Source organism: Octopus sinensis, linkage group LG6 (assembly GCF_006345805.1).
Source record: "Octopus sinensis linkage group LG6, ASM634580v1, whole genome shotgun sequence".
Classification (NCBI taxonomy): domain Eukaryota; kingdom Metazoa; phylum Mollusca; class Cephalopoda; order Octopoda; family Octopodidae; genus Octopus; species Octopus sinensis.
In genome coordinates, this window is record NC_043002.1 from 19,501,004 (window position 1) to 19,528,968 (window position 27,965).

At 36.0% G+C, this 27,965-nt stretch overlaps 1 protein-coding gene across 4 annotated transcripts in view; it reads left to right on the plus strand.

The window, feature by feature from the left end:
* LOC115212982 (extended synaptotagmin-1-like) overlaps positions 1 to 27,965 on the plus strand; it is a 184,703-nt gene that overhangs the window by 94,906 nt on the left and 61,832 nt on the right. For all 4 annotated transcript variants that reach the window (XM_036503669.1, XM_036503672.1, XM_036503671.1 and 1 more), the window contains exons 4-12: positions 6,286 to 6,526; positions 9,636 to 9,758; positions 12,435 to 12,541; positions 13,123 to 13,209; positions 14,992 to 15,042; positions 17,068 to 17,201; positions 18,994 to 19,091; positions 22,454 to 22,572; positions 26,554 to 26,660. In XM_036503669.1, coding sequence (XP_036359562.1) covers positions 6,286 to 6,526; positions 9,636 to 9,758; positions 12,435 to 12,541; positions 13,123 to 13,209; positions 14,992 to 15,042; positions 17,068 to 17,201; positions 18,994 to 19,091; positions 22,454 to 22,572; positions 26,554 to 26,660 — 1,067 coding nt within the window. The remainder of the gene's footprint in view (positions 1 to 6,285; positions 6,527 to 9,635; positions 9,759 to 12,434; positions 12,542 to 13,122; positions 13,210 to 14,991; positions 15,043 to 17,067; positions 17,202 to 18,993; positions 19,092 to 22,453; positions 22,573 to 26,553; positions 26,661 to 27,965) is intronic.

The window sequence follows — 27,965 nt, forward strand, 5'->3', positions numbered from 1 at the left end:
AATATTTTTTTATTAATGATTTTCTAACATTTTCTTATTAGTCCTTTATGTTTAATTTGAAATATGAAAATTCATTAGGAAAAAAGTTAAACATATTTTTCAGCATTGTTTTTTGTTTTTTTTCTGAAAGAAAAGCTGTCCCATGTGTATGTGTGCGTTTATGAAAGCTCAAATACTGGCAATGGAATATTGCTCGTGGCATGTAAAAAGCACCATCCGTCCGTGGCCGTTTGCCAGCACCGTCTGGCACCTGTGCGGGTGGCACGTAAAAAGCACCCACTACACTCACGGAGTGGTTGGCGTTAGGAAGGGCATCCAGCCGTAGAAACACTGCCAGATCAGACTGGGCCTGACGCAGCCTTTTGGCTTCACAGACCCCATTGAACCGTCCAACCCATGCTAGCATGGAAAGCGGACGGTAAATGATGATGATGATGATACAAAACCAGCCTAGGCCACTTTCAAAAGTAGGCTATCCAACTGATTAGTTAGGATTGGCTCATCTTATTTAGCCTTGTTCTACCTGTCCATTCTCCTCATTCTATCTTTTTTAATTGCCCCAGCTTCTCTGAGTTAACTAGCTGTGTACCTACTCATGACATTTCTCCTCTCACCCATTCTGTCTTCTTTCTCAAGCCCGACACCGACCACTGCATCAACCCATTATAAATCCTTTCTTGTCCTTTGTTTTTCCTACAGAGGCATTGTTTTGCAGCCATTCAAGCTGAATAACAACCACATCATCCGATCAGTTTTGGTGGGGCTTGTAACAGTTTTAAACGCAATCACTTCATCCTAATATTATATATATATATATATATATATGAGACCCCCTTCAGTCATGACTGACCATGGGATTGCACCTAGAAAGTTACCCTCCCAGGCACAAGTCAGGGCAAGGTTGTTTATGGAAGACCAGCAGTTGCCCATGCATACCGGCCTCCCCTCTCTGCGCCACTAGTGTTACCCAAGGGAAAGGCAACAGCAAATACAACTTGGCACCTGTGACGTCACAACTCATTTCTACAGCTGAGTGAACTGGAGCAACATGAAATAAAGTGTCTTGCTCAAGAACACAACATGCAGCCCAGTCCGGGATTCAAACTCACAACCTCACGATCATAAGCTCGAACGCTCTAACCACTGAGCCATGCGCCTTCACATATGTGTGTATATATATATATATAAAAACAAGGAAAGCATGACAGGTGCTTTGATGTTTCATTGCTTGTTGACTTTGTCAGATTCTGAGGAAGCCTATGTTTAGTAAAACTTTGAAGATACAATATATTTTATACCCTACTTAAAATGTATTGAGTGATCCTTCATTTGATGTTTGACTGATTTTATATATAATCATGCTTAAAAACACAGTCAGTCACTGGACTGCAGCCATGCTAAAGCACCAGCTTGAAGAGTTTAGCCAAACAGACTGACTCTAGTATTTGTCTTTTTTTTTTAAATCTAGTTGTCTCTTGACAAACTGCTAAGTTATAGTGATGTAAGCAAACCAACTCCTGTGGGGGAACAAACACTAACACACTCACACAGACACACACACACACACACACACACACACACACACAATAGGCTTCTTTCAGTTTGTCTACCATGTCCGCTCTCAAGGCTTTATTCATTCCAGTGCTATATTGAAAAAACACTTGCCCAAAGTGTCACAGTGGGACAATGTAGAACTATGCAGTTAGAAAGCAGACTTCTTACCACATAGCCACGCCTGTATGTATGCATATATACATGTATATATGTATGGTCTATATTGTGTCTGTATGTCTGTCTCTCTCTCTCTCTCTCTCTCTCTATATATATATATATATATATATATATATAGAGAGAGAGAGAGAGAGAGAGAGAGAGAGAGAGACGCCATGATAGATCGTTAGCCACTACACACATTTTTTTTCTCTCCTTGTTTTTTCTGTGTCCCTTTCTGTAGAAGAGCGTAGGCTCGAAACGTAAAAAACTTTTTCTATTCCTGAGCGTTATACTAATACATCTGTTTGTTTTGTACACCACCTGTCTTCGTCTTTTGTTTTTTCGTAAACGCTCCCTATATATATATATATATATATATATATATATATATATATATATATATATATATATATAGTAGGCATAAATATATTCCTTACATTGGAACAAGGCCCTAATTGTGAATCAACATATTTTGTTACAGATGGAATAAAAAGCTAAGTTCAGCAGAGAGTAATTTCAACTCAAAATTTAAAGTGCCATAACTAATTATTGCTAGATAGTTTTTCCAGCCACTTGATTTAGTCTTCTGCTGCATTTCACATGCACACTGAAAAGAATATCATATACACTCTCTTTCGTACATAGATACATACACATATATTCACATATATTTATGTGTGAATTGTTACAAGTATGACTGTCTATTAATTCATATTTATTGAAATGCAACACTATTTATATCTATTTATAGTAATGAAGTTGTTATCAAGCTTTTACATACTTGAATTTAACTCTACATGCACAATTAAATCTGTATGTTTGCATATATAATCTCTTTCTGACAATTTACTAAAGATCTGAAACCAAACATTAATTATAGCTTAACAAGGAGGTGGAATGAAAGGAATATTTGTATAATTTTATATTTGTTTATCATAAACATGCTACTCTGAAAACCAGAAATAACCTGTTTCTCAACCACAAGCTCTGACTTTGTTTGGTGTTTGGATTGCTTTTCAATGTTGCTGCTGCTGTTATTTTGGCTTAGTGGTGGTTAAACAGCAATTAACTTGTGGGAGAGCTATTTCATCCATTTAAAAACACATAAAAACTGTTAAATTCATTTTACATTTATTTCTTGCTGTCAGTATTTTCATTAACCAACTGCAATCTAGTCACTAAAGTATTCCAGAGTTATTATCAAGGTGTGATTAAGTCTTGCCCCCATTTGGGGTCTTGATCTTTTATCTCTAATATATAATGATGATTATGATCTCAGGTAATTTTTAATAATGATGTAGTCTAAAGGTGATTTGGTAGGTCTGTCCAATAGCAGAAATCTCCTTCACCTGAAATACATGATTGAGTGATCTGTGTGGTTTCAGTGCAACTTTTTATCCAAAGCAGCTCACTCCTGTTGTGCTGCTATAAGACTTCTTTGTTCTTCAGTAGCTACATTCCTATCCATGAGTTAAAACTGTCATTGCTGTTCCCAACAAAAATCTGACCTGTTCATGAAAATACTTTGCTGTTTAACTGATAATTTTAGTCTGAGATACCTGATATAGTTAGCTGGATGAAAATTATTGGCTTTTTAAAAAATTTTATTATTCTTGGGCCCTTAGACTCATACGGCTGTTTTTCTGGTTTCAGTGGTGTATAAGTGACTGTGGTCATTACATTCCCTCTGAACAGGATGCCGGTCCATTGCAGGGTTCAGGGCCTACGATTTTTGAGGGTAGAGGACAATTTGAGTGCATAAATTCCAGTACTTGACTGGTACATTATTTTATTGACCTTTGAAAAGATTTGAACTCGGAATGAAAAGAGTCAGAAGAAATGCCACTAAGTATTTTGCCTGGCATGCTAATGATTCTGCCAGCTTGCTGTCTATTTGATTACCTTAGATAATTTAACATTACAGTGCAGTGGGGAAAATACATCTAAATGCATTACTAAGAGTGAAACTGCACACAGTTGCATGATTCAATACAGATGTAGTGCTAGTTGTGAAAGATCATGTTTTTATTATACCCTTATATGATGATACTGTACAAGAAAACTGTTGAGTAAGGAGATAGTTGCATTTTGATATTATGTACTGCATGAATCACAAAGTGGCTTTATAATCTACATATGACCTTATTAGATACTGGTCTTACATTACATATCAGCATCAATGTGTTAGTTAACAGTCAGTACATAAAAGAGTAGTTCTATACTGGAATATAGTCTCACAATTTAGAGGTGAAATGATTGAGTGGATAAGATACTGGATGATTTAGACATTGCCTCCTTTAAAACCTCCATGCTTTTTGAAATTTGCCAACACTATACCTGATATCTCCCATTCCATACGCATGCACACATGTAAATCATGACTCGTACACTGTTCACTTTCCTGACTTTTGTACATAATTCTGTATACTGTACATGCACCTTTAATGAGTTGTAGTGCTCCTAAGCACTATACACAATAATTTCGTTGTCATCATTATTTTTATTGTTCTGGAGTTAACTGTGAGGATTGGGAGCAATTCACTTTGGACACAGTTTACTCTTATTATGTTTTGAAGCTTCTTTCTCCTCCAGCATCCACACTCCATCCATGAGTATAAAATGCCACTACTATTACCAACAAAACTTGACCTCTTCATTGCTCCAGTTGACATTGCTATCAAGAATAGATACAAGATCAATCTGACACTTTTATCCTTCAGACCAGAGTCTACCAATAATCTCTGATCAAAGGTTGCATATATATATATATATATATATGTATATATGGCAGGTGATGTGCAACACAGCCATACTTCACTTGTTGGAATAATTTTTTATTACAGATTTATTCAGTCAACACAAAACAAACTGTCAAGTCACACACACCATGCATGGATGCCTGCATATGTAAACACTCACATGCGCAGACATACATGCATGCACACATCATCATCGTAATCATCATCATTGTCATCTAATGTCTGGCTTCCATGCTGGCATGGGTTGGTCACTTCAACAAGACCTAATGAGTTGGAGGACTGAGTCATGCTCAAATGTCTGCTTTGACTGATTTCTACAGCTAGATGCCTTCCTTATGTCAGTCACTTTACAGACTATACTGGCTGCTATTTTTCATGACCCAAGTACTAGTAAGGTCACCCTGCAATTTGCAAGAATAAGGCCTTTAGGTTCCTAGAACAGAATGAAAATAGCAGAGTGATGGTGTGATGATTTTAGTTAGCATGATAGGAGAGGGTTAAGTATGATGAGAGAAACAGATTTATAGTTGTAAGAAGTTGATAGTGGAGAGAGGAATAGAGTAGACACTATTGGATGAAGAAGCATGGAAAGGACAGAAAAAGTAAAGAGATTTGTGTCAGGGATTAATGAGAAAGAAAGATAAAGAATGGTAAGGGTGATAAGGTGGGTTGTGTAGGGGTGGGGGACAGGGCTATCCCACATTATAAGGGAGAGTATGGATGGAAGGTGTGAAGGAAAGTGAACATGAATGAGAGAAATAGATGAGGGTTGCAAGGAACCTGAAAGAGAGATTGAAGGGAAAAGGTGTTGAAGAGCTGGAGAAGCTGTGGGGTAAAGTCAGTGAAAGAAAATGAGATAGAAGTTCGGAATCAGCGGTGAGTTTAGCAAGAGCAGTGAGGGAAAGAAAGGACAGAGGGTAACATAGACGTATAGGCTGAGAGCAGAGTGTGAATGTAGAGAAAGCATTATAGGCAGAAAGGCTGTAGAGAGAGGATGATGAGAGAAAGGAGGTACCGGAGTGTAATAGATAAATGTAGCAAAAGCAGTTAGAAAAGAAAGGAGAGTACCCTAGAGGTATAAGGGTAAGTAAAGAGATAAAGACCTGAGTAAGTGTTGAGTGGCAGTAGAGGTAACCCAGGAGTGAGGTTATTGTCTGATAGTATTGCAGGACAAACCTAGCATGTTGAGTAGAGAGGGTGTTCCAATGTAGTCTCTTATATATGGGCCACAGAAGGGCTAGGGGGTCATAGGGAAGTGGATGATGTAGTCTGCAGGGATGATGGAGAACTGAGAGATGGAGGGGAAGATAAGTGGTTGTGAGTGATGAAGAGAGAGGAATTATAAAGAAAATGACTAACAGATATATGATGGTGGGTAAGAATGCAAAGGGACAATAAGGTAGCTTAGCAGATGAACAAAATATATGTCACTATCTATCAGTCAAAGTATGTGGATGGATGAGTTATGGGTCTTCTGTGACAATGTATATTGCCAATCAGTACTGTACATTGTCATCTCCTTAGTAAGATGCAACATCTTCAAGTCACTTTTCACCATTTCATCTCAAATCTTCCTCCTTTACATGTTTGACTAATTTGGAGCATTTGGCACTTATGCAGCAGTCAACTTCTCTCTCTCTCTCTATGTATGTTAGTGTATATATATTTATATATATGTGTGTGTATTTGTATATGTATATACATATGTATTTATATATTTATATACACTTATGTCTACATTATGTGTATGTGTGTGTTTGTGAGTCTATGAATAAATATATTCAATATGTATTCATTTTATCAAATTTTCTAGAACAACTTGAACTTCTGACGTTCAGCCTTGGAATAAACACACCAACTGTTCGGCACATTCGAGTGTTTGAATATGCTGAAGGAGTACCAAGAGGTTCAAAGACCCTAGCTTGGCTGGACATCACCAAGCCACCACCTGGTCTAGAGAACAAATCATCTTTCAAGGTGGTGGTCGAAGTTGATGTAGATATGATCAGTGAAGACTTCCGGATGATCTTTAAAGTTGGACTTGGTGCGAGAAAGTCAGTAAAAATATTTGTCTCTCTTTATTTATCTAACTCTCTATTTCTACTTTACTTTTTCTAATTTGCATGTTTCCATTTGCTAACTTTCTTCTCTCTCTCTTTCTCCCTTTTCTCTCTAATTCTGTCTTTCCAACTCTACTTGTATCTTTCCACTCCAACCTTCCTCCTTCTTTCCATGTCCTCTTCTTCTTTTTCTCATCCTATATGTGTGTCTATGCATGTGTGTGTATCCCATCATTTCATCAACCTACTAGAAATAACAACCAAATCTCCCAGTCATACCATGTCTCTTAGGACACATGTAGGGTACATTGGATAATGTAGTCTTAGACATACTGTTTGAATAAAACAAGGGGATCAAAGTCAAAAGACCTTTGATCATGGGTCTACTCTATTATTTCCAACCTGGAACTAAATAATACAAACTTCACAAAAATGAACCATTGGAGAGACTTCTGTGAATTTGCTCAACCCTCTAAAAACATTGGCCAAATCTCTCTTAAATTACACCCTATCATTCAAAGTATACATTGAATAATGTAGTCTTTTAAACAGTCAGGAAAAAGAAAAAAACAGATGATTATGGGTGAAATACCTTTTAACATGTCTATTTTATCAGAGATGAGTTGCAGGCTAAACAACAATGTTTACGGCCACCAGAAGCTAATATTGTTACATTGCTCTCATTTCACTATCACATTCCAGCTCGTGGTTATTCATTGAAAGACCAAGTTTAATTTACTATTGAGACCTCATCAGAATATTGGGCTGAAAAAAATGAGATGACACAAGATCAAGACATAAGATGAAGCTGCTATTTTGCAGCTTTGTTTAGTTCATACCATCATGTAAAAATGATCATTAAAATAAGAAGGACCTCAGGAAATATGCTGTGCTTGAGAAGACTCGGCAAGCGCAAGTGAGACCATAACCTTGTGGCCTGTGCCAGGGGTGTAACCAGTCCACTTATGCATGCCTTTCCTTTATTGGACACTAAACTCTGCTTGTGAAGACTTGTTGAGGCAAGTGAAATCGAAATCAAATTCGATGATTGGTATCCGTGCTAGTGGAGTGCTAAGAGAACCATATGAGTGAGATCAGGGCCAGAGGAACAAGCTGGCCTCCGAGCCGATGGCACGTTAAAACACCATTTGAACGTGATCGTTACCTGCGTCGCCTACTAGCACTTGTGCTGGTGGCATGTGAAAAAACATTCAAGCAAGGTTGTTGCCAGTGCTGCTGGACTGGCTACTGTGCAGGTGGTACATAAAAAGCACCATTTGAGCATGGCCATTGCCAGTACCGCCTTACTGGCCTTCGTGCCGGAGGCATGTAAAAGCACCCACTACACTCTCGGAGTGGTTGGCATTAGGAAGGGCATCCAGCTGTAGAAACTCTGCCAGATCAGATTGAAGTCTGGTGCAGCCATCTGGTTCGCCAGACCTCAGTCAAATCGTCCAACCCATGCTAGCATGGAAAGCGGACGTTAAACAACAACGACGATGATGATGATGACAATGACAATGAGGACCTCTTAAACTATGACACAAAGTCTTAGGTCACATAAGTTTGTAAGCCCAACTAGATTTGTCAGAGTTCCCTCTTCAGTGCTTATTACTCTCAACCATGTCACTCACCTTATACAAGCACACCAAGTGGCATCATGAATAAGTGTTGGGATAATTTTTAATGGCAATGATAATTCACAAGGTCAATCCTACCTTAACAATATACAAGAATATGTAAAGTGTAAAAGAAAAGATTTTTAAATTCATATGCCTCTGGAAAAAGATTTTCCTAATGTTTTGGACTGAGCTTGTCATTGAAGTCAAGAATAAAATGTTTTGTGTCCTTTGTCTATTTGAGACTGTAAAAAAATGCAACAAACTACTGCAATAATATGAAAAGCAGAAGAGAACTATTACTTCATTAATCACAAGTTGGGTTGTAATTTTTCTCTGAGGTATTTTAATTTAAAATTGATATTAACTGAACTTTAGTTATGGACAGATCTGAAGCTATAATCCAAAAGCAAAACAAAATTTGATGATAGGAACCAAAATATGTGCAGAAAATTTGTTTTATTGACTCATATTTCAGTTTTTGCTGAAATTTAGTTTAATTCAAGTTTCAGACGGATTATTTTCCCTTTTATAAATTTTTTGATAAAAATTAATCAAATTTGTATCCATAAAAATTAATGAATTTTTATCTTGAAAAATTAATAAATTTGTGTCGTAAAAAGTTAATAAACCTATATCCCTAAAATGAATTAATAAATTTGTGTCTCTGAAGAATAAAAGTCTGTGTTAGTTACATACATGTATATCAAATCTTAGAAATAGAGAAATAAAAATTTACCTACTGACTTTTAAGATTTATTACCTTATAACTTGTTCATTCATTGACTTAAAATTTTTAAAGTAGAGTGAGGTACAGTGGCCATGGTGTTGAAGTATTTGGCTCCTGAAAACAGGATCACAAGTTCAGATTTCACTACAGCTATTGTGCTGTGTCTTTGAGTAGGGCATTTAACTTTATATGCTCCAGTAGATTCAGGAGAACAAAGAAAATAGACACTGCCTAAAAGAAATTCCACCACTCATGCAAGCCTGGAAAAAGGGTGTCATTTATGAGAGATAGAGACAGACAGACAGAGCACAGACATGGCTGTGTTGTTAAGATACTCATTTTGCAACCATGTAGTTTGGGGTTCAGTTGCAATGTGCAGCATTTTGGGCAAGTGTCAGCTTTATCCCTAAACCAACCAATGCCTTGTGACTAAATTTGGTAGCTGGAAACTGTGTGAAAGCCCATTGTGTGTGTGTTTGTCCCAACCACCACCACCACACCACCACTTTACAACAGGTGTTGGTTTGATTATATCCTTGTAATTTAGCAGTTCAGCAAAAGAAAGTGATAGAATAAGTACTGGGGTTGATTTGTTCAACTAAATGCTTGTAGATAATGCCCCAGCATGGCTGTATTCCAATCACTGAAACAAGTAAACGATAAAAGATATATATTTATATACTCTTGACTGTTCTCAAATCACATTTCATTCAAATAATATTGTCTGATAATTTGTTTTCTTGTTTCTTTTCAGCATTGGTTTCAATGTAGCTATAGAAGAGCTGACAATTCGAGGAACTCTACAAATCAACTTAGATATGTCTATGGACACACCGTTTCCCCATTTCTCTAAAGCCACAGTATATTTTACTGAGACGTAAGTGGTGTCATATTTCTAAGCATACTAAAACAGTTTGATTGCATGAATGATTTTTACTGTTGTTGTTGAGTCCCAGGTCATCCTGGATTTCAACAGACCTATGGTCAAAAGCATTCCAACTATGACCACCCTGTTAATTTTCGTTTCATATCTAGATCTATATTACTCAATGTGTCCTATGTGTATGATGCCAGAGCAGTGTTACATTCACTAACATTAGGTATGAATTTGATTCTCAGACTGGGTAGTAGTACATTGTGACCTTCAGCAAGGCACTTCCTTTCACATTACCCTAACCAAACTCAACTGAAAATAAGTGCCTGTGACAGCAGGTTAACCTTGTGGTGGAGTAGCATCTCATTTAGAGAAACAATCCAAGTAAAATGCATCTTTTTGAGCCAATAGGCCCAAAGCAAACTTTGACTTAGACATTTGAAGAGTATTTTAACTGCTATGTCTAGTTAGTCAGACAACTACTTAAATTTACTTGTCAGCTCATAGAGGGTGTTTTGATATCACAAATGTTTTCTTGTCAGCTCATAAAGCTTTTCATTGTTATTATCATATAGTGGCTCTCTTATTGTCTCTTCGAGACTGCCTCCTTGGCTCAGCATTAGTTGTTTTGGCCAGAGATGCAATAGGAAAACTAAGAATATTGAGTGTTCAACTGCACAAATTCAGCAATGCAATAACTGAATTAATGGCAAAACAAAATATTCACTACTATATCCATGCTAACGAAAATAACACCTGTTTAAATTCAGAATTTTTAGGTTTAATTTCAGCATGTTATTTTCTTTGTAATTTACACTTTTGACATACCTCAGTATTTTGTGGGTGTTTTTTTTTTTCAAGGTCTCTACTTTTTTATCTATTTTTTCTTTTCTTTTTTATGAGAGAAAAAGGCCATTCCATGGAAAAAGTTCAAATGCAATAATTTTTATTTAAAAACTTTTTTTTGGAATTATATTATTGATTATAATGCTATTGCTTGTTACTTTACATTCTATCTTCCATGATCAATAAAATAAGAACCAGCCAAATTATTCAGTTAACAGCCTTTTCCAAATCTTGATGGCCTTTTGAATATGCTAAAAATCATTATGGTTTATGTGTGTGTGTGTGTGTGTGTTTGTGTGTATATATATATATATATGTATGTATAGATATACACATATGTGTGCAGTATGTACATGTATGTATCAATGCAGCATGTAAGTAAGTAGATGTGTGTGTATGTATGCATACAGTTTCACTTTACTACATAACTGAATGCCTAGCAGAAAGATAGACTAGAAGGGAAACAATTTTTCTAGCTAAAAACATCCTCCATCAATGCAAGTATAGAAAAGTAAATATGAAACAGCATATATATATGCGCACGCATACACACACACACACACACACACACACACACACACACACACACACATTCATTTGTTTTATGTCCATGCATGGGTTGGTAAATGTTATTTGAAGCATTGTTTTACAGCTGGATGCCCTTCCTGATTCTAATCCATACTTGCTTTTCAAATTTGGGATCACTTGCTCCACATTACACTGAAAGTACAAAATTCCCAGGTCATTTCTTGGCAGGAGAAACTGAAAACACCACCACACTTTCATATAAGTGATTGCAAATGTAAATGCACAAATAATGAGTGTGTATATGTATACATATATCTGTGCATTATATATGTATGCACAATGGTTTTCTTTACACTTTTTATCTGCCAAATACACTCACTCACTCACAAGGTGTTGGTTGGCTCAGGGCTATAGTAAATTATACTTGTCCAAGGTGCTGGAAAGTGAGATTGAACCTAAAACTATGTGGTTGAGAAGTAAACTTCTTAACCACACAGCCATGCCTGCACTTACTCACATACATACACGTGTGTGTGTGTGTCTGTGTGTGTGCACATACACACACTTCTAATATGTATAAACTTTAATATATACATAAATTCTATATATTATATATGCAAAGAATAATCATTACTAAATATTCAAAAGTGGTAAGCTGGTAGAATTGTTATCATGCTGAGCAAAATGCTTAGCAGCGTTTCAACCAACTTTATGTTCTGAGTTCAAATTCTGCTGTGGTCGACTTTGCCTTTCATCCTTTCAGGGTCAATAAAATAAGTACCAGTTAAGCACTGGGAGGAGGAAGCAGAGGTCAATGTAATTGACTTACCCTCTCCCTCAAACTTTCTGGCTTTGTACCAAAATTTGAAACCATTATTAAACAATTAGTATAATGTCAAGCTTTTGATTGGAAATGACCCATGCAATATTTTCTATTATAATTATTCACCAGACACACAGGGGAAGGTAAAGTAGAGATGATGGTTATTGTTGATGTTGATATTTAATTCTAGATGAACCTTGATTGGACAGATCTATGCTCAAAGGCATTTCCATCAGTTACCACCCTGTATTTTTGTATATCTAGGACCATATTGTCAAGTACGTCTTCTCTTTTTTGAAGCTGGCAAGGTGTAATTTGTGGGAGATTTGGCTGCTATTTCTGATGGGGCAAGTGGCTACACAGAAGTTCTCTCATTAGTTCAGGACTGGTGGTGGTTGTTGAATATTAAAATTAAGAAAAGAAATAAATTACTTTTTCTTCTGTGTATGACTAATTTAGAAGTGTAACCTCTTCTGTTTCAGCCCTGATGTTTGGTTTAATATCAGTGTGATGGGTGGGCTTCAAGTTATGGAGATGCCACTGTTGAAAACCTGGATCCATACCCATGTCAAAGAAGGAATCACCAAAGGTTAGTATTGACTATAATACACCTATTACAGTTTCTCAAAATACTTCATTAGCTGTGCCACCAATTTGAGTTGGATCTGAAATCCGGTCAAAGCTGATTATATTTTTCACTATGCTGATGTTTATGAGTTAAATTACAAATAAAGCTTACAAATGGATCTATTTCATTCTCTTTCTCTACACACTTCATTTTAATTATTCTTATCCCCTTCTTTCTCACTCTATCATTTTGTTATATTGCTTTCCACATAATCTTTTCTCATACCCTCTGCAAGCTCTCTTTTCTCTGACTTTTTGTCACTATTTATTTACCACAAACTATCAGCAATGCTGAATGTCAGGCTCATATGTATCAGCATATATTAAATGCCATTTTTAAAAATTATATGTCCTAGTAATACAAATAAAAGAGATATCAGGATAAGAGGTCCTGTGGTAAAATATAAAAATGAAAAAGCAGGAAAGAATAGAAACATAATGACATTCAGGAAATTCTTCACTGAATTTTTTATCTTAGATATTTTTCTTCAATATTTTGTTTCCTACTCACCCGTGATCATTAACCTTTCATTCCTTTTCCAGCTCTGGTTGATCCAGCAAAGCTGGATGTTAGTCTTGCCTCTGTTGGACCAGTCCAATATCAACGCTCTATGGTGAAACGACAGTGTGGTGAGTTTCTGGTATTCTATTTCTCTAGTTGTAATTTCCCATTGTACCTGATTTCATTCTATACTTGTTAAACAACAAGGTCAGCTTTGCCTTTCTTCTCACCATTGTTGATAAAATAAAGTTCTATTAAAGTACTGACATCGATGATATCAATTACTCCCTCTTGGCTAAAATTGCTGACCTCATGACTCGATGAAATGCTTTGTGGTATTTCACCTCTCACTACATGCTGAGGTCAACTTTATACTGGGGTCAATGTTATCGACTAGTCCCCTCCCCCAAAATTGCTACCCTTCTGACAAAATCTGAAACCTTTATTATTATTATTATCATTATTATTATTATTATCATTATTATTATTATTATCATTATTATTATTATCATTATTATTATTATTATCATTATTATTATTATCATTATTATTATTATTATCATTATTATTATTATCATTATTATTATTATTATCATTATTATTATTATCATTATTATTATTATTATTATTATTATTATTATTATTATTATTTAGGGTGATTGATTGGCAGAATTGTTAGCACATTGAACAAATTACCTTGCAGTATTTGTCTGGCTCTTTATATCTTGAGTTCACATCCCACTGAAATTAAAGTTAAACTTTCATCCTTTTCGTGTCAATAAAATAAAGTACAAGTCAAGGATTGGAGTTGGTATAATCAACTGTTGCTTCCCCCAAAATTTCTGGTTTTGTGCCTATTTAAGAAATTATTATTATTACACCAGGTAAAATGCTTAGTGGCATTTCGTTCATCTTTTACTTTCAAATGTTGCTGATGTCAATTTTGCCTTTCATTCTTTCACAGTTGATAAGATAGATACTAGTTGAGCACTGAGGTCAATGTAATCAACTTACTCCCATGATTACTGGCCTTGTACTAAAATTTGAAACCATTATTATTATTGTTATATTGAGATCAATGGATTGGAAAAATCATTGGTATGTCAAGGAAAAATTCCATGTCTTGCAGAATTTATTCTGCTCCTTAAAAATCCTTTTGAGGGAAACTCTGCATTTCATTCTTCTGGGGTCAATAAATTAAAATACCAGTAACATACTGAAGTCAGTTTAATCAACTAACCTCTTTCCCATAAATTTCTGGTTTGGTACCTATTTTGGTTTCAAATTTTAGCACAAGGCCAGCAATTTGGCGGTGGGGGTAAGTTAATTAAATTAACCTTAATGCTCAGTTGGTATGTATTTTATCAACCGCAAAAAGACAAAAGGCAAAATTCACCTCAGCAGAATTTGAACTTAGAACATGAATCTGGATGAAATGCTGCTAAGCATTTTGCCTGGCATTCTAATGATTCTGCCACTATAATGCTAGAGGTAGATGCTTCACATACTCTAGTTTAATATCTCGCATTTACGAGTTCAATACCCTTCTGGAATTGACATTTTCATCCTTCTAGGAATCAATAAAATAACTACTAACTATACATGTGAAAGAGAAGTCAGTTTTAATAGTATTAACTCTCTCCTTAAAATTCCCATTGTGTTTATTCACAAGATCAACCATCAGTGATTGTTCCCTCCTGGACTTGCTTCAGGGCCCTAGGATACACATCCCTTATGGTCCCACCCCAGAACAAGGTGCAGGCTTATTGTTTGTTATACTAGCATTGGGTGGAGACTGCATCATATTTTTTAAACACACCCCTCTACATTGATTATTTTAAATAAATGAACCAATCATGAACTCTTTCTCATTGAAATCCTATTCTGTATTATTTCCATTTCATATCCAGCACAAGGTGTCCTAACCATACACATAAAAGGTTACCCCAAACCCAACATAGGTAAGTAAGAGATTTCAACTGTTTTAACCTGAGTTCTTTTAATTTATATATTTTCATCTTTATTACTTGGTTACTATCATGATTATATGTATGACTGTGTAAGTGTGTGCATATGTGTATGCTTGTAGTTTGTATGTTGGTGTAATTACAGGTGCAAGTCACCATCTTCGTTGTCATTTAATGCCCTGTTTTCCATGCTGGCATGGGTTGGATGCATTGATTGATAACTGGTAAGTCAGGGTGGGGGGCCCTGTACCAGGTTCCAATCTGATTTGGCAAGGTTTCTACAGCTGGATGCCATTCCTAACACCAACTACTCCAAGAGTGTAGGGGGTGCTTTGTTTACATGCCACTGGCATGGATTGTGTGAATATATATATTATATATATATATATATATATATATATAAAACTGTAGTTGTGTGAGTGTCTGTCCCCTTCGATTTAGATTCCTAACTCCTCCCACATTTTGCGGTGCAGTTTAACCAAATTCGGGTATCTTATAGTCGTGATTAATATCGAGCCCCTCTGGCTATTAGCGCGCATCTACGATGAGTCTACGATTTTAAAAATAATTTAACATCATTTTTTATTCCATTTTAATGCATAATATTTCGTGTGTCGATGGCGGCGGAGTTGGCGTCCACGCTCAAACACCTGCACCTGTGTTTGCTTCTCCCCCTTCTTCCCTCCCTCGTGAAGCTGTGGGGAAGGGAGTTTAAGGAAATCAACGTCGTAATGCGTTGTCAAGGAGACCAGCGTTCTTTTAGAACAACGACTTCATGGCTTGAAGACACCAAAACAGAAATGGCTAAGAAAGCCCAAATTGGCATCTATAAGGGAAGTAACTCTCTAAAAATGCTTATATAGTTATTTCCCTTACAAACCCGAGCAACGCCGGGCGATACTGCTAGTATATATATATATATATTATTTATATAGGCACATAAAAAGCACCATTCGAGTGTGATCGTTACTAGCGTCGCCTTACTGGCACTTGTGCCGGTCGCACATGAAAAAACATTCGAATGAGGTCGTTGCCAGTGCTGCTGGACTGGCTCCTGTGCAGGTGACATGTAAAAACACCATTTGAGCGTTCTTGTGTGTTTAAAAATATATGTGTAAATACTACTACTGTTAGAATTTAATACTGACCTAGTTAGTTCGTTAAAGTCTACTTGTTTTCCTTATTAATATTATTGTTATCAAAACCAGTATAAATGTAACAAAATTGCATATTTTACTATAGAGTACAGGCATGACTGGGTGGTTAAAAAGTTATGTTAAGAAAGATAAGTTTTGTGAGCGCATGATTTTGAGTTCAATCCTACTATGGCAAATGTTCTCTACCTCAGCTTCAGATTGATCAATAGCTTGTAAGCTGAACTTAATCAACAGAAACTGTGCAGAAAGCAAACACATATGTGTGTATGTTTATATCTCCTTGTCTTGACATTGCATGATAGATGTAAATACCATCTTACAAGTAGTATTATTCATTTCCAGTCTTCCATGAAAACATGCCAAGTGATGGGAATATTATCTTGGTTGTAAAGAGGTCAGGGTTAGTGACAAGAAGGCCATTTGGTCATAGAAAAATCTGCCTCAATGATGATAAAATAGACATTAAAAAAATGACGATGATGGTGTGTGTATGTCTGTATGTATATGTTAAACTGAGATTATTATTTTAAACTAGTTTAGTAATAATAATGGAACATTTACTGATAGACTGACTGAAGGTAGAGTCAAATGTATTAGAGTTAACTTTGTGTGTGTGTGTGTGTTTATGACTTTGCTTATGCTTACACCTGTCTTAAAGCATGTGTTCTTTATATTGTGCTCTTTTATGTCCTGTAACTTAACAGAGATTGATAAAGCAAGTGCTAGGTTCAATATAATTAAACGCAATGCCCCAGGGTGACTGCATGCCAATGCTTAAACTATCAAAAGAAATAGTATAGTTATGACTGCTAATATTATTGTTCTTGTTGCTGATATTGTTGTGCCTCTTATTTTATTGCAGACAATGGCCTTGACGATGTGGTCTACACAGTACTTAGACTCAGTGATCACAAGCGTCAATGTCCTGAGGTTTATGATTCACAAAACTGGGAGGATCTTTGTTCCTTTTTGGTCAGTGATCTGGCAACAGATAAGGTTAGTTTGATTTTATAATGTCCTTACTAGTACACCACTGCTTCACCCTACACTGCTATCCCTCCACCATCCCCACTGCTACATGATCCCTAATACAATACTGCTGTCTCACCACTACTAAACCACAACCACTGGTTCACTACTACCACTCCATTGCTAAATGGCTACCAACATGTCACCATTGTCACACAAAAATCACTTCACCCGCACTGTTAAGCCACAACCTCTACTATTTTAGTACCACTCCAGCATGACCACTGCCTCACAATTCATAGGGTTTTAGTTGTTTTTTCTTATTTTGCTTTCAAAAATCAATGTAGTACCCATGACTTTCAGAGTTGCATACAGTAACCTTCAAAAATTCTGTGCTTCTCAAAATTTGTCAGCACGACTCCTGACATACCTGTACACCCTTCCCTCTCTAAGATTGTTTTTCTGTTCACTTTTCTGACTTCCTGTGCTTTATCTTGTGTACTATGAATGTTATTGTATACATGATTTTGGCTGTCATTGCTGTCTACTTGCGTTATTGAGGCTTCCCATTCCCTCATTTACTTCTTTTTCTGATTAGTTGTAGTGCACCTGAGTACTGTGTACAATATAACCTAATAATAATTCTGAGCCTCACAGAGGCGATGACCAAGACCTTTGGTATTATGTCATGCTTGAGAAGAAGACCCATCAAACTGAGCAAAATCGCAGTCATGGCAGATACTGGTGTCACACAAATTGAACCCCATGCTGGTAGCACGTAAATGCACCCCAGTGTCATGCAAATGGCACCTGTGCCAACGGCATGTAGAAACACCCATTATACTCTCAGAGTGGTTAGTGTTAGGAAGGGCATCCCAATCATGCCAAATCAGACCGGTGCCTGGTGCAGCCTTCTGGCATGCCAGCCCAGTCAAGCTGTTCAACCCATGCCAGCATGGACAATGGGCTTTAAATGATTATTATTATTATTATTATTATTATTATTATTATTATTATTATTATCATTATTATTTTAAGACTTTGAATAGGTAAAATCATTAGTGTGCCAAACAAATTGCTTTATGGTATTTTGTCTGCCTTTATATTCTGTGTTCAAATTCCACCTAGGTTGGCCTTTTCATCCTTTTGGGGTTAAAATAAGCACCAATTAAGTACTGGAGTCGATGTAATTGACTTATCCCCTCTCCTCCAAATTTCAGTTCATGTGTCTGTAGTAGAAAGAATTAAAGACATCATTATTATTATTACTATTATTAAGGCAGCAAGCAGGCATAATTGTTAACATTTTTGACTAAATGCTTTGCAGCTTCCAGTGCTATATTCTGGGTTCATATTCTACTGAAGTCAACTTTGCTTTTCATCCTTTTGGGGTTAATTAACTAAATACCAGGTATACACTAGGGTCGATGCAATCAACTGTCCCCTTCCTTAAAATTTCAGGCCTTGTGCTTATAGTAGAAAGAAATTATTACCAATATTGTTGTTATTATTATTATTATTTTAAGGAAATGAGCTGGTTGAATTGTTAGCGTGCCAGGCGAAATGCTTAGTGACATTTCATGTGGCACCACGTTCTTAGTTCAAATGCTGCTGGGGTCGACTTTGCCTTTCATCCTTTTGGGGTCAATAAATTAAGTACCAGTTACATACTGGTCCCCTCCCCCCAAATCTAACGCCTTGTGCCTCCTGTAGAAAGGATTATTATTATTATTATCATTCTTCTTCTTCTTATTATTATTATTTTTATTATTATTATTATTATTATCATCATTATTATTATTCTGTTTCGATTTTTCAGCTTCATCTAAAATACAAATGCAAACGCTTATTGACCAGTGTTACACTCGAAGAACATGAAATATTACTGTCTCAGTACCCATTCCAAATAAAGGGAGAGTAAGTTGATGTTGATCTTGCCTCTTCCGCACTTCTACTTTACTCATAACTATATGCCACATTCTCAAGCTTTCAGCTTCACCCTACTTGCAACTATGTGTAATGTATTCTATTTTAATGTGTATTCAAAAGTATATAAATATACATTCACCTTATACAATTGAACTCAGTTATTCATGTGTATGGTAGGGGTGCATAAATATTCTTGTTTTTCTATACCACTCGTTTTCACATTAAGCATAGATGTATGTACAATGATGATATATATATATATATATATATATTTGAGAAAATGAGTAGAGATGGCTTTTGGGGAGGAGGATAATGTTTATTTTGATAATAGATTGACTCTGGTATGAGTTTCAAGTTTCAAATAGCAATTTCCAAACTGAAAAATGTATGTTTCACTGGTTGCTTAAATTCCCAAAAATTTTTTGCTATTTAAGCAACCAGTAAAACATACATGTATATTATCATCATCACCATATATATATATATATATATATATATATATATATATATATGGCACGTAAAAAGCACCATCCGAACGTGGCTGATGCCAGCGCCACCTTGACTGCCTTCCATGCCGGTGGCACGTAAAAAGCATCCACTACACTCATGGAGTGGTTGACATTAGGAAGGGCAGCCAGCTGTAGAAACACTGCCAGATCAGACTGGAGCCTGGTCCAGCCTCCTGACTTCCTAGACCCTGGTTGAACCGTCCAATCCATGCTAGCATGGAAAACGGACGTTAAATGATGATGATATATAGCAGAATAATAAAAAGAAAGGTCTTGGTACAGTATTATGTATTTGAAAAAATGAGTACAGATGACATTTTGGCGGGAAATAATTTCTATTTCAATAACAATGTCTGTATACATATATATATATATAAAATACAAAATTGGGACAAGAACGCAAAACCTCCAGAAGACGATACAAAAAACACAGACGGGTCAATCTTCAGTCAAGAACTGGATCATCCTCGCAATTTCGGCTGATTAATCTTGAATTGATTGCTCTAATCTGGCCAGCCCCGAGGAAAAACCAAGCTAACAGCACCAGATACCTTGGAAAAAAGCTGCGAATGCATACGAAACAAGGAAGGAAGAGGAATTATCATTATTTACATTTGACAGATATTTGTCCTCATCTTGTTTGTTGTTAACACGTTTCAGCTGATATACCCTCCAGCCTTCATCAGGTGTCCTGGAATAATTTTGAACCTGGGTTCTCATTCCTAAGATATTTTTCAATGTTATTATTATTATTATTATCTTTCAGGTCACTGCCTGGAACCAAACTCGGAATCTTGGGGTTAGTAGCCCGTACTCTTAACCACTACACCATATGCCCATGGGCAATTATGAAGTGAATTTTAGGGCTTATAAATCTTATATTTTCCTATCCTTCCTTAATACTGGTTCCCATATGCTACTCATATCTGCACTGGGTCTGTTTAGGAGGTTATTATGTCCTAGCATATGTGCGGCTTCTTTTAGTTTTCATATTTTCCAGTGTTCTCTGTCTATTATTTTAACTTCATCCCACAGGGGGAGGAAGTCTCTGTTTTTCTATAAATGATCAGCTATACCTGATTTATCAATATCTCTTCATGTCACAGCTTTGTGATTTTCCTCTACCCTTATTTTGAGCGGGGAGCTGCATGTTTCACCTTTATATAACCTACCACAGCTGCATGGGATGGAGTACACACAGTCTTTGGTCATATTCTCTTCTATTGGTCCTTCTAATACTGTTCTGATGTCATATGGGCAGCATATGTTTTGTATCTTTTCGGAGATGTTAAATGATGATGATGATGATGACATAAATCAGTGCATATATACTCATTATCATCATCAATCTGTTTTCGATGCTGGCATAGACTAAACAAATATCTATCCACTCAACATGGCCTTACATCATCTGGAACACACAGTAACAGAAAAACCAGATATGTTTGTTGGCTATGTCATGTTTTTATGATGCTTTTTTTTTTACAATTGGATCCCTTCTAGACACCAGCCATGTTACACTTGAACTTGAATATATTTCATTGTAGCACCAGAGAGATTGTGCCTTGCATATATATAAATATATCGACTGGCTTCTGTGCTGGTGGCACATAAAAAGCACCATCCGAACGTGGCCGTTGCCAGCTCCGCCTTGGCTGGCTCCCGTGCCGGTGGCACGTTAAAAGCTCCAACCGATCGTGGCCGATGCCGGACCCCCCTGGCACCTGTGCAGGTGGCATGTTAAAAGCACCCACTACACTCGCGGAGTGGTTGGCGTTAGGAAGGGCATCCAGCTATAGAAACTCTGCCAGATCAGACTGGAGCCTGGTGCAGCCCCTGGCTTCTCAGACCCCGGTCGAACCGTCCAACCCATGCTAGCGCGGAAAATGGACGCTAAACGATGATGATGATGATGATGATATTAATAATAATAATTTTTAGGGAGTAAATCCAAACTTATATATATATATATATATTTATTTTTTTTTATGCACCCTTTTCAAGCCTAGCCAGGCTCATGGGCCCACTTTCTGTGGCGTATGTGTTCCCCCCAGTGTTACTCAAGAAACAGGAAGAAAGAGTTAGAGAAAGAGTACAATAGGGGTCGCCACCACCCCCTGCCGGAGCCTCATGGAGCTTTAGGTGTTTCCGCTCAATAAACACACACAATACCCAGTCTAGGAATCAAAACTGTGATCCTCCGACCGCGAGTCCGCCGCCCTAACCACTGGGCCATATATATATACTCCATATATATATATACTATATATTTGTGAAAAGGGTGGACATTTTCTCACAAGCAGTTGTAAAGGCAAAAGTGTTAGTAAATGTGGTTGGATTGACCTGAAAATTTGCACACCTATGTTAAAAGTGCTGGGGAGTTCGCTCAATTGCAAGGCGTGGCCTCTAGGGCAAAATTCCTCATCTTTAAAATGTTGCCTGAGTAGACCCAAATGAAATCGGGTTATAATACTAGTATATATATATGTATATATATAGGGAAGGAGGGAGGGGGAGAGAAAAAGAAAGAATTGAACTTATGCCGGGTTAAAACAAAAAAAAAATATTGGAAATGTTTTTGTGGTTGGTACTGTTGTGCATAGTTATGTTTTCAAAGAACTGAGTTCGCAAACCAGTTTCATTTCCCAGTGAATATCAATTCTATTATAAATATTAGGACTGTTCTTCACTAAAGTATGAAAATCACAAGCTTTTTCTTTAAAGAGTCTCTAGTTTCCTGCCTATGCAAAAACTTCTGCACATTTATTTTGCTATATTTATGTGTCTAAATACAAACAGCCATATCATGTTTTTTTTTTTTTTTTTTTTTCTACCCAACAGAGTAGATACCATTCTTGAAAACAAAGATGGCAGCAAATTGTATTTATCTCTCCAGTACACCCCTCTGGCACCAATTAAACTCGAATCAAGCATAAAAGATGAACAGGTCATAAAAGATGGTAAGAGTTTCTATTTCTTTTTTTCCTGCATATATTTTGTGTGTTCTGATGTACTGTTTTTAAGTTACTTACTATCTTTTACATGCAATACCTGTTTCATATTCCAACAAAATTACTCTTGTTTCCAGCCTGTAAACTCAAGGAGGATTTTCTACATTCAGGTAGTCACTCAATAACCTTGTGGGAATTTATAAACATTATTAAAATGTGGCAGAATATATTCATAGTGTTTGGAGCTGTGACAGTGTTAACAATAATAAATTATATTGTTTTTGAATGCTGAAATTAAATGTGATAGTTTCAAATGTCTCTGGTGACTCAGATTGTTTGATATCTGTTGGCATGATGAGTTATCATTTTCATATCTATTTTTCAAACTGGGATTGGGTTAACCAAGTCTTCCAAACAGTATATCACCACTGTTTATAATATTCTATTGTCTCATTTATAAGGCATTGATTTTTCATCTCCAAATCCTCCTGTGTTTTGCTCATGTATTCTCCACTTTCAACCCACAACATTTTTATCCTTGGTACCTATTTTTTATTTGCATCACACTTCCATACCAGTACAGTCATGTCATTAACATTATCCTTCACCCAATAACATCACTATTTTTACTTTCTCTTCTCTCTGAAATAAAGAGTAAATGTCTGCTTTAAATAAACTTTTCACTTTCATAATATCTCATTTTGTTCCCCAATAATTCATCAGTCATTTAGGCATGAATAGGGTCAGTGTTCTAGATATCTAAATTATTTTTAGTTCCTATCAGTGGGTTTGTTATTTTGTTTTCTCTATTTTTTCTAATTGGTAGTTATAAAAGTATAATTTTTAAATATTCACCCTCCTCCCCCTCATACACACAAACACATTTATTTATATCAAATAAGCTGAACATTATAATGGAAATCAATTTCATTACATTTGTGAATATATTTAAAGTATTTTGCAATTTGCACCAGGAGAGGTATCCTATCATATCATACAGCTTCAAGAACTCTCATCCACCTCATAACCTCATGCAAAAAGCAGATGTAGAAATGATGATGATGACGTTTTACATTGTCATATTTATGAATTGTTCTATGTAATGAGGTTAATTATGTGGAAGAGAGAACAATAACAAACAGATATCAAAATATATTTATGAAACCATCATGACTTTTGTCACACTGTGACAAAAGTCATAATGTTTGCTTTTATGTGAGAGGAAGAAGTGGGAGGAATGTTATTGTTACTTTTCTAAATAATTAGCTGTTGCTTTAATATTTTTATTAAATTATTTGGATGGGTGGCATAACTGGGGCCAATATTTAGGACAGTATTTATTTGCTGAGGAAGATCTTTACACTTATTGGAAAATCAATGAAAATATACATAATTTTTTAAATGGCAGCTGGCACATGGAGCTATTAAATGTTTGTAGGCGTGAATATAATATATATGCTGCCATCATTACCATCATCAATTTACCGCTAATCCATTTTTTATCAAGAGACACCACTCCCATTGATTGGTGTTCATACATGTCATTTGAGTTCCTTGTTTGTTATGGTTAGATGTCCTTCATAGTGCGAATTACTTTTAAGAGTGTGTTGGATGCTTTTTCTCATAGCATCAATACTAGAGGAGTTGAACAGTCCTCAGCAAGACAGAACTAAATGAAGCTCACGACCCTGTTCTTTCCTTGACAACCAGTTTACATTGTATAGTGCATTTGTCACAGCATCAGCACTAGATTGGTTGTCTTGCTCACCAATCACTGTAGAGGGAGCACTAAAGGGCAGTTTCCATCATGGAACCAACAGACTAGGTATGCCTTGTACACAGTAAATGTAAAGAGTACTCAATAATCTAAAGTATGTAAACTGAGCAGAGGAATAGAAGAAAGACAGAGATAGTGATGACTGCAGAAAGGCCAGGAAAGGGTGGCTGAGAGTGGGGAGAGACAGGGATGTAAATGTAGTCAATAACATCAAGCATGTACATTTGTTCAGATGGCCAAAGAAAAGAATAGGAGAGAAATCAGTGACAATCCAAGGACCATAATAAGTATGATAGAAAAGCTGAGTTATTTGGGTGCAGTCAGGAAGGGAAGTGATTGGCAATAGATGTAGACAAAGGTGAGGGTGAGTGATGAGATAAATGCAAGAGTAGGTGATAGGTAGATATAGAAGTAGCCTAGAGAAGAGAGAGTGATGACTGGCAGTACAGAATGGCCAAGTTAGAGTGTATTGGCTAAGGGTAGTGAGCAGCCTAATGCAGTCTGTTATACATGGTAAAGGGTAAGCGAGTTGGAGAAATGAGAGAGAGAAAGCTATAAGCTATAAAGAGGCAGGCAAAAGACAAGGTGAGCAATAGATTGATTAGAGTAGGGAGCAAGGTTGCAATGTGATAAAGCAACAGACATAGGCTTGATAGGGTACAAATATCAACTCCTAAATGTTATCATGTCAGGGTACATTTTTCCATGGAAAGTCAGGTCTTCTACCACACAGTGTATCACCAGTTAGAATGGTCTGTTGTCTTTGAACAAAAACAAGGGCAATGTACTGAATGCTGTTCTCCGTAAATTCTTAATTTTTTAAAACTTGCCTTATATACAAAGAAGGAAAACAAAAAAAAAAACCTAACACTTACTTTAGCAGCTCTGAATTATGAAGGGAAGTAACTTCAATGATTATGAAGAAATTTGAATTTGAATTACTAGGACAAATGGATCTCTATTTCAGAGACAAAGGACAGCTATGAACACATTGTTCAACTTTGATTCGACCTCATCTGCATAGCTTTGCCCTTACTTGTCTCCTATAAGTTTTAGACAATTTAACATATTCAAAAAGCCTTTAGTGCATTTCTTGGCCAAGGGTAATTTGCCTAATTAAAACCTAAAGGAGCTAAAAGGAGCTCTACTCAAAGGAACTAGTGTCATGAATTTGGATAACAAAGCCAAGGGGAATCTACTGATTGTCGTAGTTGATAAATTCGTAATTTCTTTTAAAACTTTTCCTGTAGATTGAAAAGAACAAAAAATTAGCCACAATTGATAGCAACTCTGAATGAGAATGAAAAATCATTCCAAGAAATTAAGAATAAATACAAGGTTGAATTAACATTATCATAAGCACAAAGAACAGCAAAAATCATAATGATGACATGCATGTTCTTTCCAGATATTTTCAAACAGATTTGAATATTAATATGTTAATCATTGTTATAGTGTTCACAACGCACCAGAATCATTGATGTAAGGGGACTTTGAGACACTGGTGTTTCTATCCAGTTGTGTCTCTTCAGTCCTGTGCCAGTTTATGACCATATACAAATGAAATAAATCATTAGAAACAAAATAAGGGAGATGGTGATGACATAGTCAGTAGCAAGTCAGAACAAGAGATGTTAAACTAACCTAAATTTGAAACATAATTTTTCTTAAATTTTACATAGCCCTAGTTCTGCTTTCTTTGCTTCTTTCTTTTCTTTGTAAATTTAGTACTCAAAAGATATTGTAATCTATTAAATCAAGTATATCTCTCACCAATTACAAAACTTATCTTCTATTCATAGCAATCTTTATTTCACTTTTGTTACTGCTCTTGGGAAATCATGAATGTTTCAACTTCCCGTTTCTTTCCAGTTTTCTTCTCCCACAATCCAACCAAGATTTTATATCTAAAGTAGAATATTACCCTGTGTGACAAATGGTTAATTGTTAAGGCATGATCCAATAAAGAAGTCTATATGTAATAAATCAAGCTGCTAGAAATAAAATCTGGAATACTTTTCATCAATTCTATCAGGGCTGACCAATAAAATAACAACAAATAATTGCTTGACCTTTAGTGGTCAGATGTATCCATTAGTGGGTGATTGTCTCTGTTGACTTGTTTTTAAGTAAGGAAGGAAAAGTTTGTCATGTAATTCATGTAACATTTATGACAACCTGACATGATTATTCTTATTTGTGTTCAATTTCAGTGGCTGGTGTTCTATATGTCCATATCCATGGTGCTACTAATCTACTAGCAGCTGACAAAAATGGTACCTCTGACCCCTATTGTGTTGTTTTCTCAGAAAGAAGAAGAGTAAGCACTTAAATTTTGATTTTCGGCCTTGTTCTTGTCGTAATTGATAGGTTGAAGATATGTTATATTAAAACAAGTAAATCCTTCTTTTATAGAATCATTGGGCTCTTGAAAATGTTGTCATAATGTGGTGTTCTATTACAAAAACATTTTCCTTATTAATTCTTTGTTCATTAACTTCTGTATAAAAGGAAGTCAGTAGGAAAATAGATTTTGCATTTTAGAGTTTCACATTACAGCATCATTTTCAGGATCACAACACTTTTGTAATGCAGAAGATGCCTCTGTGTGTGTGTGTGTGTGTGTGTGTGTGTATGGACATATATATGCACATACATACACACATTTACACACTGATTTTAAAGGTCTCTATATATTAGTAAAGGTGGGATTTTGTTTAAGAAATACATCATCAGTCTTAAGAATATATCTATTATATTTACAGATTTTTTACTGTTTTTTTTGTTGTTGTATAATTACTATTACTATATATTATGATTATAATAATCATTTAGTGGATTGTGTTGTACTGTATAATTTTTATAACATTTAAAATAAGGCCCTTGTTGGTTCAATAAGTTTGATTGCCATGAGTAGTGCAAAATATCATACATTTTGGTCACATATCCTTTGGCTAAGTGACCAAAAATGACCAGAGAAATGGTCATTCTTGAGCTAGATAAATATAAAAGAATAGGTTAAAAGTGTAGGGACAAAAATTGGAGGAGGAGGTGATCACAGTGAATGAAAGATGTAGAATGTAGGCGTGGGAGAAGATAGCAAGGAGCAGTGGTTGGTATAAGATGTGGGTATGTGGTAATTGATGTGATAGATACTGGGAGGAAGACCAGGCCTTGTGCCTTTAGTAGGAAGGATTATTATTAATATTATTATTATTATTATTATTATTATTATTAACTGAGAGTGGCAAGCTGGCAGAATTGTTAGCACACTGAATGAAATGCTTAGCAGTATTTCGACCATCGCTATCTTCTGAGTTCAAATTTCGCCAAGGTTGACTTTGCCTTTCATCCTTTCAGAGTCGATTACATAAGTACCAGTTACACACTGGAATCGATGTAATAAACTTAATTCCTTCCCCCAAATTTGAGGCTTTGTGGTGCTTCCAGTAGAAAGGATTATTATTATCATTATTATTATTGAGTGAGAGAGCAGTGCATGCCATCAAAATGACACTGGGGTAAAAAATAAGAAGCCGATTATACCCATCATAACTACCCATCTCATAAAGGTGCACCAGGCACATGCATCACAACCATATGTGCGCGACATGATTTCATATCA